Genomic DNA, 26,135 nt, shown 5'->3' on the forward strand with positions numbered 1-26,135 from the left:
GGACAAGAGGATGGCAGAAGAACTAAATGAGTATTTTGCATCAGTCTTCACTGTGGAAGACACTAGCAGTGTGCCAGATGTTGAAGGATGTGAGGGAAGAGATGTGAGTGCAGTTACTATTACAAGGGAGAAGGTACTTAAAAAGCTGAAGGACCTAAGGGTTCATAAGTCACCCAGACCAGGTGAACTGTACCCTTGGGTTCAGAAAGACATAGCGGTAGAGATTGTGGAGACATTAGTAGTGATCTTTCAAAAATCACTGGACTCTAGTATTGTGCCAGAGGACTTGAAAATTGCAAATGGCACTCCAGTCTTTAAGAAAGGAAGAAGGCAGCAGAAAGGAAATTATAGGTCAGTTAACCTGACCTCAGTGGTTGGGAAAATGTTGGAATCAATTGTTAAGGATGAGGTGATGGAGCACTTGGTGCCACAGTACAAGATCGGACAAAGTCAGCTTGGTTTCCTTCAGGGGAAATCTTGCCTGGCAAACCTGTTGGAATTCTTTGAGGAGATTACAAGTGGGATAGATGAAGGGGATGCAGTTGATGTTGTATATTTGGACTTTCAGAAGGCCTTTGACAAGGTGCCACACATTAGGCTGCTTACCAAGTTAAGAGCCCATGTTATGAGATGAAAGTTACTAACATGGTTAGAGCATTGGCTGATTGGTAACAGGCAGTGAGTGGGAATAAAAGGGTCCTTTTCTGGTTGGCTACAGTGACTAGTGGTGTCCTGCAGGGGTTGGTATTGGGACCACTTCATTTTATGCTGTATATCAATGATTTAGATGATGGAATAGATGGCTTTGCTGCCAAGTTTGCAGATGATACTAAGATTGGTGGAGGGGCAGATAATGTTGAGGAAACAGGTAGGCTGCAGAAGGACATAGACAGATTACGAGAATGGGCAAGAAAGTGGCAAATGAAATACATTGTTGGAAAATGAATGGTCATGATCTTTCATAGAGAAAAAAATGTGCAGACAATTTTCTAAATGGAAAAAAAGTCCACAAATCGGAGATGCAAAAGGACTTGGGAGTCCTTGCACAGGTTGCGCTAAAGGTTAACCTGCAGGTAGAATCGGTGGTGAGAAAGGCGAATGCAAATTTAGCATTCATCTCAAAAGGTGTGAAATACAAGAGCATGGATGTGATGCTGATGCTTTGTAAGGCACAGGTGAAACCTCACCTTGAGTATTGTGAACAGTTTTGGGCTCCTCATCTAAGATAGTATGTGCTGGCATTGGAGAGGGTTCAGAAGCGATTCAGAAGGATGATTCCAGGAATGAAAGGGTTATGATACGAGGAGCGTTTGAAAGCTCTGGGTCTGTTCTCATTGGAATTTAGAAGGATGAGGGGGGGATCCCATTGAAACCTTTTGAATGTTGAAAGGCCCAGACAGAATAGATGTGGAAAGAATGTTTCCCATGGTGGGGGAATCTAGGACAAGAGGGCACAGACTCCGGATAGAGGGGCATCCATTTAAAACAGAGATGCAGAGAAATTTCTTTAGCCAGAGGGTGATGAATTTGTTACCATAGGCAGCTGTGGAGACCAGGTCATTGGGTGTATTTAGGACAGAGATTGATAGGTTTTTGATTGGACACGGCATCAAAGGTTATAGGGAGAAGGCCGAGGAGGGGAAAGAAAAAGGATCAGCCATGATTGAATGGTGGAGCAGACTTGATGGGCCAGATGGCTTAAATCTGCTCTTATGGTCTTACGGTCTATGGTCCTATAAGCATTTTGCACTGAGAGTGGTGGGTGCGTGGAATGCCCTGCCAGGGGTGATGATAAAGGTAGATTAGGGACAATTAAGAAACTCTTACATGGGCTCATGGTTGATAGAAAAATGGAGGACTATGTAGGTGGGGGGGGAGTTAGATTGATCTTAGAATATGTTAGAAGTTGGCTCAATATCATGGGCTGAAGGGCCTGTATGGTGCTGTAGTGTTCTTTGTTCTAGGTACAGACCTCTGTGCATAGCAGTCCTGAGATGCTCTGTCATTGTTAGAAATATTCTTGGTTTGGTGAGATGTTTTTTGTCATCTCCAGTGGCACTTACAAGGCAATATTCCCGGTTATCTGCCTTTTAATTAGACTCAGTCGATATCACTAAAGCAGATTATTGATCGTTTTCATAGAGAAAGGTAAGGAGAACTGACACATGTGAACCTGTGTGCATATTGAATGTGCCATTTCCTATAGAATCACCATTGTGTACCAAAAGTACTTCATTATGGAGTGCTTTGTAAATCCTAGAGTTGAAAAGCGTAAGATAGGAATGCATAAAATTAGAATATGCTGGAAATAACTCAGCTGAAGAAAGCGAATGAAACAAAGTTAACATTTCAGATCCATGACCTTTCATGAAATGTTAGAAGTTAATTAAGTTTCAAGATGGTCCGTTCTCTGTATGTTGTGACAGTTGATTTCAGCATTTGCATGCAGGTCCTGAATTTTCTTTTTTTAAAGAGCAGATTGGCGCTGCTTCCTGCACGCATGCTGAGCTCGTTGACTTGATTAACTTTGCCTCCAACTTTCATCCTGCCCTCAAGCTTACCTGGTCCATTTCCGACACTTCCCTCCCCTTTCTAGATCTTTCTGTCTCTATCTCTGGAGACAGTTTATCTACTGATGTCTACTATAAGCCTACTGACTCTCACAGCTATCTGGACTATTCCTCTTCTCACCTTGTCTCTTGCAAAAATGCCATCCCCTTCTCGCAATTCCTCCGTCTCCGCCGCATCTGCTGTCAGGATGAGGCTTTCCATTCCAGGACGAGGGAGATGTCCTCCTTTTTTAAAGAAAGGGGCTTCCCTTCCTCCACCATCAACTCTGCTCTCAAACGCATCTCCCCCCTTTCACGCACATCTGCTCTCATTCCATCCTCCCGTCACCCCATTAGGAATAGGGTTCCCCTTGTCCACACCTACCACCCCATCAGCCTCCTGGTCCAACATATTACTCTCCGTAACTTCCGCCACCTCCAACGGGATCCCACCACTAAGCACATCTTTCCCTCCCACCCCCCACTTTCCGCAGTGATCGCTCCCTACGCGACTCTCTTGTCCATTCGTCCCCCCCATCCTTCCCCACTGATCTCCCTCCTGGCACTTATCCTTGTAAGCAGAACAAGTGCTACACATACCCTTACACCTCCTCCCTTACCACCATTCAGGGCCCCAGACAGTCCTTCCAGGTGAGACGACACTTCACCTGTGAGTTGGCTGGGGTGATATACTGTGTCCGGTGCTCCCGATGTGGCCTTCTATATATTGGCGAGACCTGACGCAGACTGGGAGATCGTTTTGCTGAACACCTACGCTCTGTCCGCCAGAGAAAGCAGGATCTCCCAGTGGCCACACATTTTAATTCCACATCCCATTCCCATTCTGATATGTCTATCCACGGCCTCCGCTACTGTAAAGATGAAGCCACACTCAGGTTGGAGGAACAACACCTTATATTCTGTCTGGGTAGCCTCCAACCTGATGGCATGAACATTGACTTCTCTAACTTCCGCTGATGCCCCACCTCCCCCTCGTACCCATCCATTATTTATTTATATACACACATTCTTTCTCTCTCTCTCCTTTTTCTCCCTCTGTCCCTCTGACTATACCCCTTGCCCATCCTCTGGGTTTCCCCCCCCAACTTTCCTTCTCCCTGGGCCTCCTGTTCCATGATCCTCTCATATTCCTTTTGCCAATCACCTGTCCAGCTCTTGGCTCCATCCCTCCCCCTCCTGTCTTCTCCTATCATTTTGGATCTCCCCCTCCCCCTTCCACTTTCAAATCTCTTACTAGCTCTTCCTTCAGTTAGTCCTGACGAAGGGTCTCGGCCCGAAACATCGACTGTACCTCTTCCTAGAGATGCTGCCTGGCCTGCTGCGTTCACCAGCAACTTTTATGTGTGTTGCTCAAACTCACCTGCTTACTTTTAAACAGAAATCTGCCATGTAACTGATTTACCCATTCCATTCATTGGACTATGTTTATAAGATGCTTAAGTCTTCAGCAGTAAGGCTCATGGCTTGCACCTTCTATATTCAGCATTATGTCCAATCAGGTTCTCAGATCCTTGATCCTGACTATATGCATTGTCTGATGTTCTTTTCATGTGCAGTGCTGTCTGCATTAAATTTTGTTCACCATTGTTTTGTGCATGTATTATATTCCCATCTAGTTTGGAGACATTTGCATCTACCTGTTCTCTAGTAATCATCTATTTACTGCATAATTTCACTTTGTTCATTGATGTGCCCCTCATAGTTTAGCTGGGTGATGATTTTAACATGTGGAAAGGCTGCACTTCTCTGTCTTGTCTTCTGCAACATGTGTAGAACCATAAAAAGGATGGACAAAGCCATAAGTGGCACTTTTTAAATATTGTTATTGGTTGTTTAGCTCCCAAATGAGAGGACAGACAATGATTTAGCTTAGTATCTCATCCAAATAACAGTCAGTTTAGATTTTATGCTTAAGTGTCTTGAACATACAAACTTATGACCCAAGAGCTGAGAGACCCAACGATCTTAGTCAGTAAACCAGACCCAAGTTAGGCAGATATACGAAACATTTAGGTGCAAATTACAGGAACATTAAAAAATAGTATTCACATTTTCATAATATTTACCTAGCACCATACTCCTCTCAGGGACTGCAATGTTGCCAGTAACCAAGATTACTACCTAAAAGGCATTGTTGATATCAGTTGTCATCCACTATTCTTTCTTTCCACTGAAAGTTACCTTAAATTAAGAAGGCATATGATTTCTCTTGAGCTATCTGCTGATACAGCCTTTGCTTCTAGTTGTTGAAAAGAGAATGGGGCAACCTTTGATGTCATTACATAATGCAGCAAAAATTATCATGAACCTTTGCTTGGAACAGCCACAATTCCCAAGATTATTTTCTGGTCACTGACTTAAGACATAGGAGCAGAATTAGGCCATTTGGCCCATCGAATCTGCTCTGCCATTCAATCATGGCTGATCCTTTTTTTCCCTCCTCAGCCCCACTCCCTGGTTTTCTCCCAGTAACCTTTGATGCCATGTCCAATCAAGAACCTATTGAGCTCTGCCTTAACTTTCTCCATTGACCTGGCCTCCACAGCTGCCTGTGGTAATGAATTCCACAAATTCACCACCCTCATTTGCCACTTTCTTGCCCATTCTCCTAATCTATCTTAGTCCTTCTGCATCCTACCTGTTTCCTCAACACTACCTGTCCCTCCACCAATCTTTATATCATATGCAAACTTGGCAACAAAGCTATCTATTCCATCATCTAAATCATTGATAGCATAAAAAGAAGTGGCTCCAACACCAATCCCTATGGAACACCACTAGTCACTGGCAGCCAACCAGAAAAGGATCCTTTTATTCCCACTGGCTGCTTCCTACCAATCAGCCAATCCTCTAACCATGCCAGTAACTCTCCTGTAATGCCATGGGCTCTTAACTTGGTAAGTAGTTTCATGTGTTGTACCTTGTTAAAGGCCTTCTAAAAGTCCAAATGTACAACATCCCCTTTATCTATCCTACTTGTAATCTTCTCAAAGAATTCCAACAGGTCTGTCAGGCAAGATTTCCCCTTAATAGTCATAGTCATACTTTATTGATCCCGGGGGAAATTGGTTTTTGTTACAGTTGCACCATAAATAATAAATAGTAATAGTACCATAAATAGTTAAATAGTAATACGTAAATTATGCCAGTAAATTATGAAATAAGTCCAGGACCAGCCTATCGGCTCAGGGTGTCTGACCCTCCAAGGGAGGAGTTGTAAAGTTTGATGGCCACAGGCAGGAATGACTTCCTATGACACTCTGTGCTGCATCTCGGTGGAATGAGTCTCTGGCTGAGTGTACTCCTGTGCCCACCCAGTACATTATGTAGTGGATGGGAGACATTGATCAAGACGGCATGCAACTTAGACAGCATCCTCTTTTCAGACACCACGGTGAGAGAGTCCAGTTCCATCCCCACAACATCACTGGCCTTACGAATGAGTTTGTTGATTCTGTTGGTGTCTGCCACCCTCAGCCTGCTGCCCCAGCACACAACAGCAAACATGATAGCACTGGCCACTACAGACTCGTAGAACATCCTCAGCATCGTCCGGCAGATGTTAAAGGACCTCAGTCTCTTCAGGAAATAGAGACAGCTCTGACCCTTCTTGTAGACAGCCTCAGTGTTCTTTGACCAGTCCAGTTTATTGTCAGTTCGTATCCCCAGGTATTTGTAATCCTCCACCATGTCCACACTGACCCCCTGAATGGAAACAGGGGTCACCGGTACCTTAGCTCTCCTCAGGTCTACCACTAAGGAAACCATGTTGACTTTGTCCTATCTTGTCCTGTGTCATCAAGGACTTGATTTATGTATTTTACATTTTCATCAAAAATATACCTTAATTTGAAGATCATTCAAGATTGAAGTTTATTTAGCATGTGTACATCGAAACATACAGTGAAATGCGTTGTTTGCATTAACAACCAAAACACTGGAAGGTGTGTTGGGAGCAGCCCGCAAGTGTCACCACTCATTTTGGTGCCAACGTAGCTCGGTAGAACAACATAGAACACAACAGAACAAACTTGTTCCTCCCACTCATTCACTTATACAGCTCAACGCCATCTTGAGACCTTTATTGAGATCATTGCATATTATGCCAAATATTTTGTAATTAATTTATATTTATCTAGGTGATAATTAAATGACTGGGTACCTCACAGATCATGAACCCATTTTTTTTTATTTTATTCAGATATTAATTCCTTTTGTAATCGTGATGTGCTCCCAATGGTTTTTTTTTTCCGTTTTTTTTTGTTAGCAGGTTTTTTTTGTTTTAGTTAGTAGGGGTTCTTTTTTTCCTTAAAAAATATTCATTTTTTTCTTCTTATTATTGATATATTGTTTAGCTTTGTTCATCAGTTATTTGGTAATTTAATTCTTCATTGTATGTATTGACATGTTGACTTGATTACCCTAATGTTTTTTTTTCTTGATCTTTAATAATAAAAAAGATTTAAAAAATGAAAATGAAATAATTCAATGGTTGGTTACCTCACAGATCATGAACCCATATTTTTTTATTTTATTCAGATATTAATTCCTTTTGTAATCGTGATGTGTGCATTTGAAAGTATTCAAGTTTCAACTCAGTTGTCATCAAACAGGTACAACTAGTAACTATGTATGTTATATAAGATGATTTTGCAACAGATATTGATCTATTGCTCGAAATAATATGTGAATCTTTAACACACGTTTGTGATCTTTTCCAATAGCCTTTTCTTGATTGTTCTTCTAATCTCCGACATTATGGCTTTGGTGAGTTGCTGTTAATATGTAAATAAACTGATGGCTTCATAAATTAATTTTCAACTGACATTATATGATGAAAGAGAGTGAAAGAAAATTACCATTTTAGATAATATTTGCACATTTTGCTGTGTTTTGCTCAACATCAAATAAATTCAGATCCAAAGCCTTATAAATGTAGTCAAGTTATTCATGTGATAAAGAGGATTTTTTTTAGAATGCTTTATATCCATTTCCTACGTCCCAAAACAGGCAGTGAATGTTCTTATTGAAGAGCATGCACTGCTGCAGTATTAAGAATCACGATGTATGCAAGGTCCCACAAACAGTAAAGTGATCATGAATAGTCCTCCTTCCGTTCATTGAAGGGCAGGTGCTGGTTTTAACAGAAGGGAAAATTTCTTTGGAATTTTTCTGAAATACAATGACGGAATCATTTATAACCATTTATGAGAACAGTCTAGGCCTCAGTACAATACCTCATTTGAATGAAAGCACCTTGAACAGTGCCATCCTTCCTCAGGTTTCTCAGTGTTAGGCTAGATATCTGTGACTCAGAGGCCCAAGGGATCCATTCTGGTATTCTACAACTCAGTAGGAGCACAACCATTTTAAGAAAAAGTGGAGACTGTTTCTATATTCGCTTCCTCAAATGGGGGTGCCTTCTAATCCACATCCTGATCCATGGTGACTGACATTTTCATTGAAGCTTCTGCCCTGCAATGACATTCTACTGATGAGCTTCTTCACTTGAACTACCGTGTTTGATTTGAACAGTCACCCCACTCCCACTACCACTGTGGATTCACAAAATCCTGATCCACTGCAAGCCTCGTGCAGGTATACACAGTACCTTGAGTAACACATTTTTACAAATAGCCATCAAAATTTTCCTCCGTGTCATTGCCATTCCTGTAATTGTTGGAAAAAGTATACAATGAAAGGGGTTATGAGAAAATGTAAGTTAACGCATAATGAATGTGATGGCAGATGAATGACAGATGTAATTTCATTCCCTGAAAAGCAATTATAATAATGTGAGTAAAGTAATATTCAAAAGAGGGAGCTAGGAATATAATGGGCATTGTGTGGGCAGTAATGACAAGCAATTACAGCACTAGAACACACAATACTCTTAAGTGGTATGCATACAGTACATGGTACCATACATTCTCAGAGGAAGTGGCTCACTCCTCTTATCTTACTTGACCTCATTAAATCATCTAACTTTTTCCAGCATTGAGTAAACATAAATGATTTGTACGATTTGGCACTATACCCTGTCTACCCATTTCCAATGTACTTTTAATTGTACTACTGAGTCAGTGCCTTGTCTATTCAATCAACTGAAGCCCTTTCTTTCACCCCTTCCCCCATTAACATAGAAGGCCCATTGAGAGTGGGTTCTAATGTCTGTAGTCTACTCCAAATATTAAAATGAGATAGGAGGGCTGAGGTCCCAGTGTAAGTCAATGGGATTAAGCATTTTAAATGGTTTATCATGGGCTTTAAGGCCTTTTTCTGTGTTGTACTTTTCTATGACTATTATGATTACTTAAGAGTGAAGGAAAACTTGGTCTGTCCCACTCTTGGTCAGAATTGCACGATACAGAGGGCTTAAATGTCCTTTCTTTTTTGGACAATTACGTTCCTCACTTATCTCAGTGTAAAATAATCATTGTTTTTCTTGTGGGTTATATTGAAGCATACCCCTGAAATCAATGTGGTTGGAATCTCACGAGCTACAATCTGGGTCTCAAAATAATGCTGCACTAAAACTGTCATCTTTAGCATATGAAAAATAAAGTTAGAGTTCAATAAACATTGTTCATGCCCATCAGGTATAGAGTCCAAGAGCAATGCAGCATGGATGCAGGTCCTCCAGCCCAACCACTCCATGCTGGCCAGTTAGTCCCAGTTTTCTGCATTCAACCCATATCCCTCAAAGCCTGACTCCACCACATGCCCATTGGGATGCTTCTGAAAATATACTATTGTACCCGCCTCGCACACAAAATGCAGGAGGAGCTCAGCAGTATCAGCAGCATCTAAGGAAAAGAGTACAGTTGACGCTTCAGGATAAGACCCTTCAGCAGGACTGGAGAAAAAAAGATGAGTAGAGTATGTGTTTTTTTTTACATTTTTTTTTCTCCACTCCTGCTGAAGGGTCTCGGCCTGAAATGTCGACTGTACTCTTTTCCGTAGATGTTGCCTGACCTGCTGAGTTCCTCCAGTATTTTGGATTTCCAGCATCTGCACATTTTCTCTTGTTTGTCTGTACCTGCCTCAGGCACTTCCTCTGGCAGTTCATTCCATATACTCACCACCCTGTGTGTGGAAAAAGTTGCCCCTCAAGTCCCTCTTAAATCTTTCTCCTCTCACCTTAAATCTATGTTTTCAACTAAGTTTTCAACTTCCCTACCATGAGGGAAAAATTATTATTATCCACCTTATCTATGCCTCTTATAATTTTATGTACTTCTATAACTATTTCATTTGCGTGTGGCGCGTGGCCAAGTGGTTAGGGCATTGGACTAGCGCTCTGAAGGTCGAGGGTTCAAGCCTCAGCTGAGGCAGCGTGTGTGTCCTTGAGCAAGGCAATTAACCACACAATGCTCCAGTCTACCCTGCTGAGAATGGGTACCAGCAAAAATGCTGGGGGTTAACCTCGCGATAGACTGGTGTCCTATCTGGAGGAGGAGTCTCGTACTCTCAGTCACTTCACGCCATGGAAACTGGCATAAGCACCGGCCTGATGGGCCACAAGACTGGTGACAGACTTTAATCTAAAAAAATAACTGTAGTATGATTGGTATATGACACATTTGAGCATGCGTAATCAGGTGCTTTTCATTTTTTAATGGGACTGAAACAGACTACAGAAAAACACATCCAGTGAAACATTGGATATAGAGGAAACCTCAATTTGTTTTTAAAAACTGTTTTCAAGCAAATAAATGCAAATGTATCTCCCTTGCATCTGAAAATCTGGTTGCAGTTTGAAGAGAGCTCCTAAGCTGGCAGGAGTACCATGCTGAGGTTCTCCATTAGGAGCGGTTCTGTTATGAGCAGAATGACACATTGAGTCAGGAAAACTCTGATAGATGACTGACCCCAGAATACTCTGGCCTTCTGGTCATGAGTTTGAAAGCATTGCCAATGCTTTCAAACATGTAAGAAGATGTGGCTGGGAAAACTATGTTGCTGTGATAGTTTTAAAAAGACACTGGTTTTCTTAATACAGTTTAATGAATGAAAAATAATCTACTTTTTCCAATCACTAGCATTTCTGACGTTTAATGTTGTTATATATTTGCAGCATTTTTTCTTTCTGGTTAAAGACAATGGAAGTTGGCTGGACATTGGAACCAGGTAGGTAAATTTTTGAATCAGTTCAATGCCCTGCTGATTTTTGATTTATATCTATATATATCTATCATGTTTTATAAGATGCTCATCATAAAATCTTTTGTACTTGACCCCTCCTGATTTTCATCTGACCCTTTTCACCAAGGTAATGTACCATGATAATGTAAACATGAGGATATGGGTCAGTAAGCATTTCATTGTCTTGCAAGTCTGTTTCTCTACGTAAAAAGCCAGATTATTTTATAAAATTTAGCATGCAGCAATCTTTGCAGTGGCAATGCTTGCACAAATTGCAGATGATGTAGATTTGGCACTTGCACAAGTGGAGCTAGATTAAAAACAGGAAGGGGACTAGATTGTTCGTCATAGAATCTAAAACTGGCTTTGATATGAATTAGGTCTGAATTGATTCTACCAGTTTATAGGATTTGAGAAGGAAATTCAGCTTACACTCCTCAAACCTGCTTATCTGGAGTTGCTCCAGATGATTTATTAAATGGCTATGTGACATTTAGTCTAGCGCAGTTTACTGAGAAACTCGGCAGTGATTTTAGCATGACACCTAACAGAACTAATACAGCTTATTAATACAATAAAATAAAGCACTGGATTTGGTTAGCTGGATATGACTTTTCTATCTTACTAATTTTTCTATTTCCAACATCCCAGAGCCTGAGGTTTGTTATAATATTTCCAAACATAAGTAAATACAGAAAACATTTTACTTGGTTGAATAAGAGTCTTCCCTCTATATGTAGTTTTAGCGAGTTAATTAAACCCTTGAGTTAAGATCTGGCCCTTTCCCCACCTGAGAGTTATGCTGCATGTACCTATGGTTGGCATGATGCCTATAATTCATCAACAAAGATATAATTAATCGCATAGTTAACAGTTTGTGGTAGAAACAATACCGTTGTGACTTTTGCCTGCTCTATACAGCTGTCACTTACCACATGTTCTGATTTAACCCCACTCCACTGCAACCCACTGTATACGTTATAGTGTAATGACTCTAGTTTTGGTGCATGAAAATGGCTGCCTCCTTGTAGGATTACCCTAATCAGTAGCTTCCATTTGTATAGGGCTTTTAGCATTTGGTTGTTCTCCCCAAAGCATTTGAGGCTGAAGGGAGACCTGATAAAGGTTTTTAAAATAATGAGACACATTGCCAGGTTAGACAGTCAGAACCTTTTCCCCACGTTATGAATTTCAAACACCAGAGGATACGAAGTTTAGAGGGGAGCAGTTAAAAGGTGACATAAGTGTTATATTTTTTTAAATGCAGGATGTGCTAGGTGTCTGGAATAGGATACCAGGGGTAGTAGTGGAATCAGGCAGTTTGATGGATTTTAAGATTTTTAGGTAGACACATGAATAAGTTCAAGTTCACTTTATTGTCATTCAACGTACATGTGTATACAGCCAAAGCAAACAACGTTCCTCCTGATCAAAGTGCACAACACAATATCTGTAACTCTCACACACAACACAAATAAATTAACAAATAATAAGGTGCATTTACGACGCAGGTTTAAGAAGTAAACAGTATAACGCTACTGGCGCTTCATACGTGTTGAGAACTGGTTGGTAGCAGGGAGTTCAGTAGTCTTATGGCCTGGGGGAAGAAGTTGTTTCCCATCATAAAACCTCTTGTCCTAATACTACAGTACCTCCTGCCTGATGGTAGGGTGTCAAAGAGATTGTTGAATGGATGGGAGAGATCATTGAAAGGTGTCGTGTGCTATAAGGTTCCATGATTCTTTGCTCCTTAAAAGCCTGAGGATAGGAGTTCATTCTCTGACATTGATGCCATCTTTCTTCGTGAACAAAGGATTCTCTTCTACCACTGAGTAATATGAAAGCTGTTTCTTCCCATCTTCTCCTCTTGCAATTAATCATCCTTTGCACTCTCCCTGTTTTGAGGTGATCATTTATTGTGGCCCGTGATTTTAATGAAGACAGATTTTCTAGTGACTTGTACATTTGTTTGTTCCAGACTCGATATAATCCATAAACATTTTGCGAGAGTGTTAACATAGCTGTCATCTTTTTTAAATTTAAGTTTCTGTTGCCAAAGCCATAGAGTTCTGTATACCCTTAATTATCCATGAATTTAGTCACATTCTGCCATTTCAGTGGGCCAGTAAGAGTCAATCACTTCGCTATAGTTGTGGAGACATTTGCAAGCCAGAACAAGTAAGTGGTTGATTCACTTCTGAAGACCATTATTGAACCAATTAGATTTTTAATTTGGTGAATCAGAATTGGAATCAGGTTTATTGTCACAGCCTTATATGACATGAATTTTTTTGTTTTGAGGCAGCAGTAAAGTACAAAGACGTAACATTGCTTTAAACTACAAAATAAAAAAATAATGCCAAAGGGAAAAGATCTTGCGGCACTGCCTCTTCATCATGTCCTGGATGGCGGGGAAGGTTATGCCTGTGATGGAGATGGTTTCACGATCATTAGTATTGATGCCAGCTGTCTTTTAGGTTTATATAATCGATTGAATTTAAACTCCCCAGTTGCTGTTGTGGTGATGAATGGTGGGGGGTGGTGGATGAATTGAAAGTGTACTTAGATGATTTGCCTTCACTTCTGTATTAACAGTATACCAGTATAAACTGGATCCATTATGAAGTGAGTGAGCTACAAGTTATAAAAATACCTTGCCATGACATTTATATCAGTCACCCTGTCAAAGAAATGAAAACATCAGTGTTGACTATTAGTGTCCTTACTCATTTTCACCTGAGTTTTAGTTTGCATTTTGCAGTGCCTTACGGACACATTTGTGGCAAGTTTGGGAATAAATGAGCATCTACTGCAGATGGAAATAACAGCCAAACTTAAAATGTATTATCAGCCAAATGATAAAAGTGATACTGACTTGGTAATTACAGTTGTGTTCAAATTTTCATATTTTGAAAGTGTTAACACTGACTTTTGTGTTACTCTGACAAGTTAAATAAAAGTCTTGGTAAGGAATGTTTGTAATTTATAATTCATTCACTTTAGTGAGCTATGTTTAAAAAGAGATCAGGATTTGGGGACTAGGTGGCATTTTAGCACTAAATACTCATTTCTGGGAGCCACCCTGGCTGCTGTCTCCTGTCTGCCGACTGTGACGTTTTTTATAGAATAAGGAGCCAAATGTTACTGACCTGATTTCCTCCTCCCCCCCCCCCCAACCACACAGTCATTCACAGTTTAAACAGAAAGCATTAAAAGTTGTGAGGAATCTTTTAATATTTTTGGAACTAGGACAGCACAGTAGTATAGCAGTCGGTGTAATACTATTATTGCGCCAACGATCGTGGATTGGAGTTCAATTCCCACCACTTTCTGTAAGGGGTTCGTTTGGCTTTCCTCCCACATTCCGAAGGTGTACGTGTTAGGGTCAGTGAATTATAGGCATACTTCGTTGGCCCCGGTAACGTGGCAACACTTGCAGACTGTCCAGTATAATTCTCACTAATTTGTTTTGACACAAGTGATATATTTCACTGTATGTTTCAATGTTTCGATGTACGTGCAAAAAATAAAGCTAATCTTTATCTTTAGAAATATTTAAATAATAACTTATTTATAGAGTACTTTTAATACAAAAGACGTAGTTCAGAGTGTTTTACAATGGGATAAAGTGTAGACATAAAAATAAAAGACAAAGTGGTGTTTATTAAAAGCAAGGTTAATTAAATAGCTTTTGTGCTGGTGTTTCAAAGTGGCAACTGAGTTTGCATTTCTTATAGTTTTAGGCATTTTTTTTGAGGGAGATTGGTTAAATTTAACAAATCAGTGGAAGAAGGCAAGAGAGTGAAAGTGATCAGCGTCTAGGCCTGAATCATTGACTGTACTCTTTTCCATAGATGCTGCCTGGCCTGCCTAGTTCCTCCAGTATTTTGTGTGCGTTGCTCTGGATTTCAAGCATCTGCAGATTTTCACTTGTTTGAAATTTCAGCATGATTGGGTTCTGTCGCAGGAATCCAATGATAACACATTTTTACAAATTCAGTTCCAGATTTACTATCATTTAAAAAGCAATTTGGTAGCAGTTTCATTCCCAACATTCAGCATTCTGGATGAGTTGTCTAATGGGTTGAGTGACTGGATCTGCAATCTGGAGCTCTGAACTGATGATCAGCTGACACCGAGTTCAAATTCAATCATGGCACCTGGCGTATTTAAATTCAGTTAATTAAATAATATGGATTTAAAAAGATCCATTTTGGGTGGACATAACGTTATCATCTGCAGTTTACTAAATTAAGAGAACTGTGAGTGGGGAAAGGGATCTCCTTTCTTACTGGGTCTGACATGTATAGGACACCAGAGTCGCTGCAAGTGGCCAGCAACCCAGTCAGTTCTGTCAAGCCACTGAAGTTAATTACAGAACTACAGCCATTCTGGAAGACATGCACCAGTAGCTTCTCAAGGGCAGTCAAGTATGGGCAGTGAATTCTTGTTCTGGAAACAAGTGATGATCATGCCAGAGATGGCATTGAATAAATTAATTTTAAAAAATAGATTTGATTGTGGGAATCACTGCACGAGTAGGGTGGAAGGATGTAAAATTCTGGAACTGAGTTGAAGTGATTTGTTGAAAAGGATTAGAGTTGGTCTTCCCTTGTTTCTAATTGAGGATTGCCAAGATTTCAGTACTGAACAATACGATCATATAAACAACAACTGAAGCTAAGTATTTTAACACGATGCTGGGGCAGGAAAAGAAGGTGATGCCGAAATCCCGTGCAGATTCTCCCAGTGGTCCAACGTAGTTTCCTGTGAAGGCTGGCTAAAGGTTCTATAATATGGTAGAAATGGATTTAAGAGCTTGCGGAAAATGTCAGGGCCTATCCCTTCATTTGAAGGTCATTTTTAATTTTGTTTTCATATGCGTTACAGCGATGTGCTTTGTTGACTAATAAACTACTTTGCCTAGTTAGCGTTTGTATTTATCTTTGCAAATTTATCGGTAGCGTAGTGGTTAGCGCAACACTTACAGCTAAGGACGTTCTGGAGTTCAAAGTTCAATTCCGGCGCCATTCTGTAGCTGTATCTCCTCCCTATGGAATGCATGGGATTTCACCAGGGGCTCTGGTTTCCCCTCATTGACCAAAGACGTACCGCGTAGGTTAATTGGTGATTGTAAGTTGTCCCGTGATTAGGTTGGGGTTAATCAGGTTTGTCAGGGGCTGCTGGGGTGGTGTGGCTCGAAGGGCTGGAAGGCCTACCTCCCGCTGTGTCGCAAAATAAAATAAAATATATTGTACTTTACAATTTTCAGAATACAGAACTATCACCTGTTTAATACACTCTGTCTTAATAGATGTAATCAAGTCCTCCTAGCATGCTAACAAGATTGTTCCCCCGCCGCCCCCCCACCACATTTGGAGTTGGCAATAAAAGCTGTTTTTAGTTTCTGAATCAAAAGTTGACATGTTTAACAGCTACCATGTATCTTAATAACATCTTCAAGGTCAATTCAGCCCAGTAAGCTTGTTAAACTTTATCAGCAAAGCTTGAGGAAAGTTTAGATTAGATTTTAAACCATTGTGCAATATTGACTTTGAGTGATGGAGTGAAATGCGTGGGAGCATTAAGATGCAAGGGATCCATGGTGTTTGTAGCTGTTTGGATGCAGAATTAGTTTGCCCATACAAGACAGAGGGTAGTGGTCAATGGGACTTTTTCTGGCTGGAGGTCTGAGAAGAGTGGTGTTCCGCAGGGATCTGCACTGGGACGTCTGGTCTCTCTCTTCCTTTGCTCGTTACACTGCTGCCGTTTAGAAAAGCAATGACGGTCCTCCATCTCTGGCAGTGTTCAGGGCTTCCTTCATCGTGTCAGTAGCTCACTCTCAGTTTTCACTACTGTCAGTCATGTAAGTTCTGGGTGGAGACTCAGGAATACCATCACACTCTGATGTAGGATTCTTCACTGCTGTTTCTGTAACAATTTTGTTTTACCAGTCAGGGTTGGTAGCCCTGAGCAGAACCCCCTAAACCTGGAGGACCAGTGGAACACTCTTAGTCTGGTCTCTACCCTTTGACCTGTCTGGCATAGGTGACTCCACCAAAAACCAAACCATAATGCCCTGATGCACGCAAGCCTCCAAACCACGACAAGTTTGTCTACCTTTGGTGGTCGTGATATATGTAAATGACCTGGATGAAAAAGTAGATGGTTAGAAAAATAAATATTGCAGGCAATGCAAAGATTGTGGTCTTGTGGGTAGCACAGAAGACTGGCAAGGGATGCAATGGGATATGGATCAGTTGCAGATATGGGCAGTGAAGTGGCAGATGGTGTTTAGCCCGGCCAAATGTGAAGCGTTGCACTTGGCGAAATCAAATGTAAAGGGACAGTACATTGTTAATGGCAAGGCCGTTAACAGTGTTGATGTGCAGTGGGATCTTGAGATCCAAGTACACAGTTCCCTGAAAGTGCTTACGGGGATGATAAGGTGGTAAAGAAGGCATGTGGCATGCTTGCCCTTGCTAGGCAAGGAGCTGAATTCAAGAGTCAGGTAGTTTTACTGCAGCTTTATAAAAATCCAGTTAGATCTCAGCTGGAGTTTTACATTCAGTTCTGGTCAGCCCATTATGTGGACCCTTTGGAGAGGGCGCGGAAGAGGTTTACCCGGGATTAGAGAGCATGTGCCATAACGAGAGGTTGGACAAACTTGAGCTGTTTTCTCTGAAGCGGTGGAGGCTGAGATTGAAAGAGGTTTATAAGATTAAGTGAGCCATAGGCAGACAGCCAGTATATTTTCTCCCGGGGGTGGGAGGAGGGGAGGGGTTGAAATGTCTAATACCAGGGGACGTGCATTTCAGCTAAGAGGGGACAAGTTCAAAGTGGGGTGTGCAGGGCAAGTTTTTTTAAAACAGAGAATGGGTTGCACTGTCTGGCGTGGTAGAGGGAAATAGAAAAGAAGTGTTAAGATGGCTTTTACATAGGCAAATGAATGTGTAGGAAATGGTAAGGTAGAGACATTGTGTTTAGTTTAGTTGGGCATTTGACTACCAATCTAATTAGTTTGTCACGTCATTTAGGCTCTGTTCCTGTGCTATGTTTTGTTTCTTTTTTAGCGATGCACTGTGGTGACAGGCGTTTCCGGCCCACAGGGAGAATGTACAAACTCCTCACACAGCAGCAGAATTGAAACTGGGTCACAGGCACTGTAAAAGCACCACTCTGATCGCTACACTACTGTGCAGCCCAATCATTGTCACAAATGCCTGCCATGTGTTTTTGCTCAGGTTTTACTTCCATTAACGCTATTAATATTGATCAGCATGGAAACTCTCCCGCCCCACGCCCGGCCAGTTTTATTTCTGGAGAGTTTGGAAGGCAAACTATTACAGCAGGTATTACTAGATCTGCCCCATTGGATTCTTGAATGCAGGTTCAAGGGAATAACTGTTTGTCTTCATTGAATCCTTTGCAAGGTGTCAGTGGGCTCCGATAGCATGCTCACCATATGTGCAGCTAAGAAGAACAACTGTCACTTGCATTTCACATGCAGGACGGCATCCATCGTTGGGGAAGAAGCAGAGCCTGCAAAAGAAATACTGAGTTTAGACTATTGCACCTCACTTCTTCTGAATCTCCACTCTACTTAGAGATACTGACTGCGAGGTGAAAAAGCCATAACAATAATATTCATGATGTCCTTCTGTACTGGGCCATTCATTGAGTAGCTCATAAGGAAAAAGAGCTGGAAAGCTCCAACTCATTGCATTACTTGTGTGTACATAAACACTGGTGCTAACTGAAGTCATAGAATCATATAACATGGAAGCAGACCATTCAGCAAAACTTGTCCATGCCAGGCAGTGAGCTTTCTTCAGTACTAATCCCAGCTAGCAGCCCATAGCCCTCAACGCCAGAGTGATTCACCTAGATACTTCCTAAATAGTCATATTTTATTAATCCTGGGGGAAGTTGGTTTTCGTTACTGGCACTGATGCAGCTTCAACCACTCTCTGGCAGTACATTCCAGGCACTCACCACTCTCTGGGTGAAGAACGTCCTCTGTATCTCCCCTATAATTCTCTTCTCCTTTACCCTAAATTTATGTCATCTGGTTGTATCTATGACTGCTATGGGGAAATATTTCCTACATTCTATCCTCTCTTGTAATTTTATATACCTTAAACATGTCGCTTATCAATTTCCTCCACTTCAGCTTCTCCAGCCTCTTCTCATAAGTGACCCTCTTCATACAACGCAAATTCTTTGTATATATTCTCTGCACCCTCTCCATCGCTACTGCGTCCTTCCTGGGGACAGAATTACAAACACTACTCTATCTGCCACCTGAGCAGGGCTTCATAAGGTTGAAGCATAAATTCGCTCCTTTGGTATTCACTACCTTGAATAATGAAGACAAATATCCAATAAGCCTGCTTAATCATTTTTTTTTATTGAGATATGGCAAGGAATAGGCCCTTCTGGCCCATTGAACAATGCCACCTGTCAGCCCCCGATTTAATCCTTGCCTAATAACCTTACAATTTACAATGACCAATTGACCTACAACCGGTTTGTCTTTGGACTGTAGGAGGAAACCAGAGCACCCAGGGGCAACCCATGCAGTCACAGGGAGAATGTACAGACTCCCCACACAGCGCTGTCTTACAGGCAGTAACAGGAATTGAACCTGGGTCGCCTGTACTGTAAAGCGTTGTGCTAACCACTATGCTACCATGCTGCCCATTATCTACCTGTTTTGCCACCTTCATGGATCAATGGACTTGTACTGCAAGGTCTGCTTGTTCCTCAATATTCTGTAAACCCTGTGATTCACGGCCGATCTCCTTGTCTTCTTTGTGCTCTCAAAATGCATCACCTTACACTTGCCTGGTTTAAACTCTTATTCAGTCCATTTCACAACACATGAATGTCTCTTTACAGACTTGGACTGCCCTTTTGCATCATCCACAACTCCACCAGTCTTCATGTTGTTACAAACGTACTGATCATGCCTCCCAATTCTAGCTCTGGGTCATTCATGTCGACTATAGATAGCAAGTGTCCTCGCTTTGATCTTTATGGGATGCCACTAGTTAGAGGCAACTAATCACAAACATAGACCTCTATCATTACTCTCTGTCTTGTATTGCCAGGCAGAGATGATGCTTAGTTTGCCCACTTCTTCCTCTCAAAGGTCTGACTGAAGTCCGTGTAAATTGCATCTACTATCCTGCCCTGATCTATATAACTTATTACCTCTTCAAACTTTCACATTACGCAAAGTCTCTAGAATCCTGAAATGGTGGGTGCTAGGGCATTTGAATGCTTTGCATAATACTTGATTGAATTAAAAATGGTCTTTTGCAAATATAGATTCTCAATCTTCTTTATTTTTGTATTTGCTAGGCAAGAAATAAAGAGTGCCAAGAAACTAGATGAGCACTGACAGTCTTTGTTAATGGCTGTTCTTTCATCTACTGTTTGTCAATCTTCTTAACTCCCTTGTTTACCATGCTATGCTATGAAGTTCAAAGTACAAAGTGAGAATTGATCTGTTAATCTCTTTTAACTCTGGGAAATTCACAGTTGTCACACTGGTGCTGTAACAAATAGGAACATGTTGCCCACCTACCTAGTTGTCACAAGTAAGGCAATAACCAATACAGTGTCAGCTAGATGATGCTGGCCCCTGCGATCTGACACTGACGTTCTCCAATCCTGTGCATTGTTAGCTGTACACAGTGGTAAGTCTCTTTTTACCGCTGCACTGTGGTTTTGGAATATGCAAAAAAGAGAATAGAACTTGGTACATCTTCTCAACCCTATATATTAATTAATTGCATCCATCTCTACCTGCCCTACACACAACCCCATTGTTCTCCTGATAAGTGTTGGCTATAGTTCCATTAATTTTAGCCTTTCAGTCTTTGACTGTTAATTACATGAGAGGTCAGTTTGTGTCATAATTGGAAGTGAGAATCCTGGTTGATACCTTACCTTGTTTCATAGAACATAGAATAGTACAGCACATTACAGGCCCTTCGGCCCACAATGTTGTGCCGACCCTCAAACCCTGCCTCCCATATAACTGCCCACCTTAAATTCCTCCATATACCTGTCTAGTAGTCTCTTAAACTTCATGAGTGTATCTGCCTCCACCACTGACTCAAGCAGTGCATTCCACGCACCAACCACTCTCGGTGAGTAAAAAAACCTTCCTCTAATATCCCCCTTGAACTTCCCACCCCTTACCTTAGAGCTATGTCTTCTTTTATCGAGCAGTGGTGCCCTGGGGAAGAGGCGCTGGCTATCCACTCTATCTATTCCTCTTATTATCTTGTACACCTCTATCATGTCTCCTCTCATCCTCCTTCTCTCCAAAGAGTAAAACCCTAGCTCCCTTAATTTCAGCATCAGAATTAGGTTTATTATCACTGTATGATGTGAAACTTGTTGTTTTGTAGCACCATACAAAATACCAAGTCAACTTATTATCAAAATACATATATGTCACCATATGCTACTCTTGAGATTCATCTTCTTGCAGGCACTCGCAGTAGAATAAAGAAATACAATAGAATCAATGAAAAATTACACAGAAACTGACCAACAGTCAATGTGCAAAAGAAGACAGACAGTGCAAATACAATAGATAGATAGGTAACCTAGAACATGAGTTGTAGAGCCTTGAAAGTGAGTCTGTAGGTTGTGAAATTAGTTCAGTGTTGAGGTGAGTGAAATTATCCACGCTGGTTCAGGAGCCTGATTGTACAGGGTAATAACTGTTCTTGAACCTGGTGGTGTGGGACCATAGGCTCATGTACCTCCTGCCTGACGACAGCAGCCTGAAGAGACTATGGCTCGGATGTTGGGGTCCCTGATAGTAGATGCTGCTTTCTTTTGGCAGTGCTCCTTGTAGATGTGCTCAGTGATGGGAAGGGATTTGCCGGTAATGGATATGCTGTATCCACCAGTTTTTGTAGGCTTTTCTGTTCTTGAGCATTGGTGTTTCCATACCAGACTATGATGCAACCAGGCAGTATACTCTCCACTGTGCATCTATAGAAGTTTATCAGAGTTTTCGATGACTTGCCGAACCTAAGCAAACTTCTAAGAAAATAGAGGCACTGCCGTGCCTTCTTTGTAATGGTACTTATGTGTTGGTCCCAGGACAGATCCTTTTATATGATAATGCCAGGGAATTTAAAGTTACTGACCATCTCCACCTCTAATCCCCTGATGAGGACGTTCTCATGGACCTCTGGTTTTATTCTCCTGTATTCAATAATCAGCTTTCTGGTTCTGCTGATGTTGAGCGACAGATGGTTGTTGTGAGGACATTCAACCAGATTTTCAATCTCCCTCTTGTATGTCAATTTGTCACCACCTTTGATGTGGCCAACAACAGTGGTGTCATCAGCAGATTGCAGCAGTACGATTACTATAAACTACAAAACAATACAGGAAGAATGAGGTAGTATCTGGGTTCATAGATTATTGAGAAATCTGATGGTGGAAGAGAGAAAACTGTTTCTGAATTGTCAAGTGTGGGTCTTCAGGCTCCACTCGACCATCAAACTCTTGAACCAAAGGGGGTAACTTCACCTGCCCTATCACTGAAATGTTCCCACAACCTATGTACTCACTTTCTAGAATTCTTCATCTCATATTCTCTATATTTATTGCTTATTTATTATTTATTATTATTTATTTTTGTGTTTGCACAGTTTGTTGTCTATTGGACACTGATTATCTACCCTGTTGGTGCAGTCTTTCATTGATTCTATCATCATCATCATCAGGTGCCATGCCCAGTTTGAGCTTTGACTGCCATGGCCCACACATTCCTGTTTCAGGTCAAGTGGATCAATTCACTGGTATTCATTTCCAATTCTCTGGCTGCTGTCTCCATCATCATTTGTCTTTGTCTTCCTCTTGTTTTTTTCCCTTTAATCTTTCCCATAATTACCGTGCATTCTAACTCCTCTTTCCTAATCACATGTCCAATGAAGTTACATTGCCTTTTCATGATCTCATACATTATTTCTCTTTTTGTGTTTGCTCTGTTCATGACATCCTCGTCAGATATTGATTCTACATTAAATTTGTGGAGTTGCCCACAAGAAAATGAATCTCAGTGTTGTATATCGTGACATACAGTTTACACATTTGCTAATAAATTTATTATGAACTTTGAACTGTACCTCCTCCTTGATGGATATCACTAGTGCAAAACCCATTTATAAAGCATCTTCTGAAGTAATTTACAGCCAATCAGCACAAAATAGTCAAGGAATTTTATATCTAACTACAGAAGTTCAGCAAATGATGATGACCTAGCTGGTAAATGTGACAAGAAGCCCAGCACGGTCTTGATATCTGTTTGCCAATGCATGAAAGTAAAGTTGGTGGACAGTGACTAACTGTTGTTTTTATCATAGTTTTGGATTTTAGGACATTATCAACTCTGGTTTTTGCACTGAAACTAACACATGAACTTATGCCAGATAGAGACTATAGTTTAATAGATCTGCAATTTACTTACATATATTCATACATTACATGGATACAATAAGATGCAAAGTATAGTGGGGTTGTAAGCACTTGCCTGAAGTGATCTCAAAGTCTATTTTCTTTTTGATCTGAAGTTATTAACAATAAAGCCAAGTGAAGACCAAACATAGTCATATTCACGTACCAAACCTCTGGTGGTTGTGTCGCATGCCTTAGGCGTTAAAAGAGAAGATATATATTCCACACGTTATTTATAAGGGAGACAGTGGAGTTACACAGTTTTTCCTCCATCGTTTAGCCTTTAAGTACTGTATTGCACTGCTGGAAGAAACCTTGTCAGCTGTAGCCAACACAAAAATATGTAAACAATAATTTTGATGAAAGCAGTTCTGTAATGGCAGACAACATTTCAGACAGCAAGGCATTCAAGGAGACCATTTAAAACATGGACGTCACTATTTAATCTGGCGCAGTGTTGATATTTGCGCATAAGGCTCCAATGTCTTTCTGTAGGACAGGAATAGGCCATTCTGATGCAGAGATATGACCTTGTTTGGTTACTTTGAATTCTCTAGGTCACTTGTAAACCTCATGGCAGCAAAAATACTTAACTCAATTTGGGGATTGTTGTGCAAAATTAACATCTTTTTTCATATTGTTAAAAATAATTGTTCTCTTTGTTACAGTATCAGTCATTATGTCATCGTGATGTCCATGACCATATTTCTCCTGCTCCTAAGTCGGTTGGCTGAGACACTGACCAGTCGGAGAATTAGGCTTCAAGGAAAACTCAAGCAGCATTTCACATAGCTTGTTGAGCAACTTGGATTGAATCTGATGCTCCATTTGAACTGCGGAGCTGAATTTAGCATTGGATTAAAATGGGTAACATGGTGTGCAGTTGATCACGCCAGCCTCAGTCCTTGTATCATTTGCCTCATAGGGACAATAAGCATCTGAATGCATGAAACAATTTTCATAAACTTTAAGTGACCAGAGGTTTGTACTGACATTGGCGTGATTTGAATTAAATGATGTAAAAGCAATATGCAATTGCTCTGGGATTACTGAGACAACTGTTAAATTCAGTAAAAAAAAACCACAATTTTAACCTGGTGAAATGTCTGTAACCAAATTAAGCAATTTTATGCATTTTGCAAGGACAGTTGCATTCATAATAACCTAAATTTACAACCAGTCTGGGTTATGGAGGCATTGGCAAACTATTTTCAGCTGGTGATCATTACATTTTGGTGATAGGGATTGGTTCTGTGCTCTATTGAATAGCCAGAATGTGGAATTGGCAATGTGGTGGAATAGTGGAGGTAGCAAGTCTGTGGGGGATTATTCAAGAAGAGGAATGTCAAATTTTAAAAAAAGAAATGCCTAAAATGAAATGTGTATTGAGAAAAGATTCCAAGCTGAAATGGGAAATCTTCTGCATTTGATCTGATTAAGCATTTTGATTCTTTTGAACTCGGTTTGATACATTGGGACATGTTCTACCTGCTGCTCTGCATTTGAACATGCTATGTCGTGAATTTCAGGGGAGTGGTAATGTAAGTCATACCACAGATTTGACATGTCTGGTGTCAAATTTTAATTAAATAGTATTAAAGTTGATGCTGTTAAGACATAACTAGATCAAGATAGAGTTCAAGACTCTAAATTTGGGTAAATATATGTATTTGCCTGGCACATGTGGTTTCTGGGATTTTTGTCTGAGAGAAAATCGTAATGGCTATGCATTGCCTGTTATTAGTTGTAAAATGAAACTCTGCCCTTTTTCATTCCTCTCAGTAAGGTTGAAATTTATAATGGTCTTGATTTGAATATGTTGCACCCAACTTGAATACTTGTAGACTTCTTGTACAAGATCTGGATTCTTATGTGATTTGACTTGAATATAAAGAATTCAAACATTTTTAGTTGTTCCTGGAATCTCAGGCCACAAGAACATTCATTCCTATGTGTAATGTTTTGGGTTGTTTCAAACATTTGTAATTCTTTAAATAAAGATTTTTATCCCTCTAACCACTTTAAGTGTACTTCTTCATAGCAATTTATTTCAGCTGGTTATTCTTTCCTTCCATATTTTAATGTCATACTTCGATTTAACCTTATCAATGTAGATTTTATGTAGTATCCTGTAACTGATTTCGTAAGGCCAGTGATGTTGTGGGGATGGAACTGGACTCTCTCACGGTGGTGTCTGAAAAGAGGATGCTGTCCAAGTTGCATGCCATCTTGGACAATGTCTCCCATCCACTACATAATGTACTGGTTGGGCACAGGAGTACATTCAACCAGAGACTCATTCCACCGAGATGCAACACAGAGCGTCATAGGAAGTCATTCCTTCCTGTGGCCATCAAACTTTACAACTCCTCCTTTAGAGGGTCAGACACCCTGAGCCAATAGGCTGGTCCTGGACTTATTTCCTGGCATAATTTACATATTACTATTTAATTATTTATGGTTTTATTACTATTTAATTATTTATGGTGCAACTGTAACGAAACCCAGTTTCCCTCGGGATCAATAAAGTATGACTATGACTATTTCTTATCCTGAAATTTAAACTTGTCTTTTGTTCTGATTTTAGTTGGGGGTCAATCTCATTGCTCGTTCTGTGGTTTATCTAATACAAATAGATCTTGCTGGTGCTGAATTGACCGCTAGTGTTAGAATGACCATTGTATAACAGTAGACGAGTATAATTTGGGTAGTTTCTCACAAAAACATTTTTAATATGACAGATGGCCATTAATAAGTATTTCCGTCCTGTATTTTAGAGTCATGGTATTGATTCTCCTAATGTTTCAAATACCGGAAATGTATAAAGAGAAGTAGAAGTTATTGGGAATATTCAGCAGTTCTAAAGCTCAAAGTAAATGTATTATCAAAGTAGGTATGTGTCGCCATTTACTACTTTGAGATTCATTT

At 40.5% G+C, this 26,135-nt stretch overlaps 1 protein-coding gene across 3 annotated transcripts in view; it reads left to right on the forward strand.

The window, feature by feature from the left end:
- Positions 1 to 25,279, forward strand: part of pign (phosphatidylinositol glycan anchor biosynthesis, class N) — a 150,758-nt gene extending 125,479 nt beyond the window's left edge. For 2 of the 3 annotated variants that reach the window (XM_063069652.1, XM_063069653.1), the window contains exons 26-29: positions 7,110 to 7,183; positions 7,295 to 7,337; positions 10,648 to 10,700; positions 23,876 to 25,278. In XM_063069652.1, coding sequence (XP_062925722.1) covers positions 7,110 to 7,183; positions 7,295 to 7,337; positions 10,648 to 10,700; positions 23,876 to 23,999 — 294 coding nt within the window. In that variant the 3' untranslated portion in view covers positions 24,000 to 25,278. Of the gene's footprint in view, positions 1 to 7,109; positions 7,184 to 7,294; positions 7,338 to 10,647; positions 10,701 to 23,875 lie in introns of all 3 variants that reach the window. The other variant, XM_063069654.1, reaches the window with a different exon arrangement.
- The last annotated feature ends 856 nt before the right edge of the window (positions 25,280 to 26,135 follow it).

Source organism: Mobula hypostoma, chromosome 17 (genome assembly GCF_963921235.1).
Source record: "Mobula hypostoma chromosome 17, sMobHyp1.1, whole genome shotgun sequence".
Lineage (NCBI taxonomy): Eukaryota > Metazoa > Chordata > Chondrichthyes > Myliobatiformes > Myliobatidae > Mobula > Mobula hypostoma.